At 55.1% G+C, this 2120-nt stretch overlaps 1 protein-coding gene across 1 annotated transcript; it reads right to left on the bottom strand.

Moving 5' to 3' along the window:
* Positions 1 to 234: 234 nt before the first annotated feature.
* Positions 235 to 1805, bottom strand: UCRPA7_6213 (putative lysr family regulatory protein; the record flags this gene model as incomplete). The annotated part of the gene is made up of 2 exons (XM_007918752.1): positions 235 to 1500; positions 1557 to 1805. The coding sequence occupies 2 exons, from the start codon at positions 1803 to 1805 to the stop codon at positions 235 to 237; spliced, it is 1515 nt and encodes a 504-aa protein (XP_007916943.1).
* Between the last annotated feature and the right edge of the window lie 315 nt (positions 1806 to 2120).

Genomic DNA, 2120 nt, shown 5'->3' with positions numbered 1-2120 from the left:
AAAGGCTCCAACTCCTGGATCACCCGATACTATATAAGCCCAAAGAACTGAACTCGTGAGTTAATCTTAACTATTATCTCAGTTTTCTGATTCCTCTCCTTGCCTGCGTCTATACGGAGATGCTGAGACTTCGTGTACCCTGAGGCCGCCTGCTGTTCCGAGTCATCCAATCACAGGCCGAGTGACATCAGGCTCAACCATCATTGACTCAGCGTCTCCTGCATCAATCACACTTTACTGCATCCTCTTGAGCTCCTCCTCAATCTTCGGCCAAATTTGCGGCAGGAGCACTCCAGTAATCCAGTAGTTGCCTGCCGCGTCTTTCCCTGAGATGTTGTACACATTGCGCATTGTCGGCGGGGGGGTGACGGGAGCAGAGTGATAATATACTGGGTGGCCCGGTTTGGGGACGACGAGTCCAGGCTTCCCGCCCTTGATGATCGCCGGACTGAAATCAACCACATCAAAGAACTTGGCCTTTGTCCAACTGCTGAAAGTCATCATGATGCTCCTGGGTTGAAGAACAAGGGCCGGTCGCCCCGCCGAAGCCATTGTTTCGCGCATTGTGCGCAGCATCCCTCGAACTTGTCCCTCGGTGATCTGCGCTGCGAGATTCGTTCGCAGCTTCAGCGCGAGCTTTCCAAGAGGCTGTGTCAGGAGCTCGCCGGCGGTAAACAGCGTCCAGCTCGGGAAGACAAAGTTGCCAATATAAACGGCGCCTGCCTTGAAGATGCTGGGCAGCCGAGACCGCACTTCAAACACATTCATTACGCTTACACCCTGTTTGGAGCTGGGTGATAGGTGCAGGCAAGCCATGCGTGTTGCCCAAGCAGTGAGCACGTCACCCTCGCTGAGGAACGGCTTCTCGTCTGCATTCTTTGCCTCCGCAGCTAGTTCGTTAATCGCACGTTCACGCAGTCCCTTGACGGAGGCAGCTGGTAGGAAGATGATCCGCGGTTCTTGCTTTCGAACCCATATAATTTCCCACACGAAGCGCAGCACCCAAATAAGCATGCTTATGCCAGCAATTGCCTGGTCTTTGTACATCCAACGCTCTTCTTGTTCAGGTACGGATCCTGTGCCGACCGTCTCGAGCGGGTCGTTTTGCAAGCCCCCAAGTGGCGTTACCTCACCTTCACGTCCGGCGAGCACCTTACACCAATTGGTAACGAGCGCATGGAGGCCCATGGCGTCAGTCGTAATGTGCGGCCATGCCAGCGACACGAGTGTCGCGTCCATGAAGGAGATAACATGAAGCGCCAGCTGTGGGTTGTCGGTGCAGGTGTAGTCTTCGAAGACGCGTGGTGTGTCCTGTCGCACAGCCAAGTTCATGAACTCGTCACCAAAGTCGTGGACATATGGGCGGTCGCTCGCCTGCGGGAGGCGGGACGCGAGAGGGTGTTCGGCAATCGAGATGCCGAATGTCTCATGAGAATACCCTACCGCAGGGCGTTCCGGGGTGAACTCCTGGGGGATATGGATCTCGAGCTTGCCATCTTTCTGTTTGGTATACTAGTTAGTTGGAATGCTCCTCTAATGCCTGCAGTGAACCATACTGTTTCCCTCAAGCGGCCGCCAAGTCGCCTCCATCCACCAATGGAAAGCAGCTTCTGGAGCGAGTTGTTCAACTTATCCGCATCTAGGACCTCGTTGAAGCGAAGAGTCCAGGAGATGATGAGCGTGCGGTTCGTGGCCGAGTCGTCAAAGAAGTGTACCGGGAGGACTTCGTCGGTCGAGACGCGCGGTGGCGCTACCCGCTGGGGCCCGCTGCCAAAGATGCCCTTCAATTGGCCTGAGAACGCCATGTCAAAAGGTTAGGTAGAAACCGTCTTCTCCACAGCGTCTAGGATGGAGCAAAGCAATTGAGCTCGGGAACGAAACTATGGCTGGATAGACAAGTTTCGAGCAAAGCTGTGCCTTTCTGAACCCCCTCTCTCCCCCTGAGTCCTTCGAGCCATATCGGTGGCCCTGTCCTGGGCGTGAGCTAGGGCCCACGATCAAACGCGCCGCCATCCCGCCGAAGGATCGCAGTCATTTTTCTGGCGTGATCCTACGAGGCCCACTCTAAGACACCGCTCCGGAAATCTCGTGTGTACGATGATATCAACCTGATTGAGAGA

Source organism: Phaeoacremonium minimum (assembly GCF_000392275.1).
Source record: "Phaeoacremonium minimum UCRPA7 unplaced genomic scaffold PA7_03_scaffold_455, whole genome shotgun sequence".
Lineage (NCBI taxonomy): Eukaryota > Fungi > Ascomycota > Sordariomycetes > Togniniales > Togniniaceae > Phaeoacremonium > Phaeoacremonium minimum.
The sequence above is the reverse complement of the archived record's forward strand: the minus strand, read 5'-3'. Positions and strand labels throughout refer to the sequence as shown.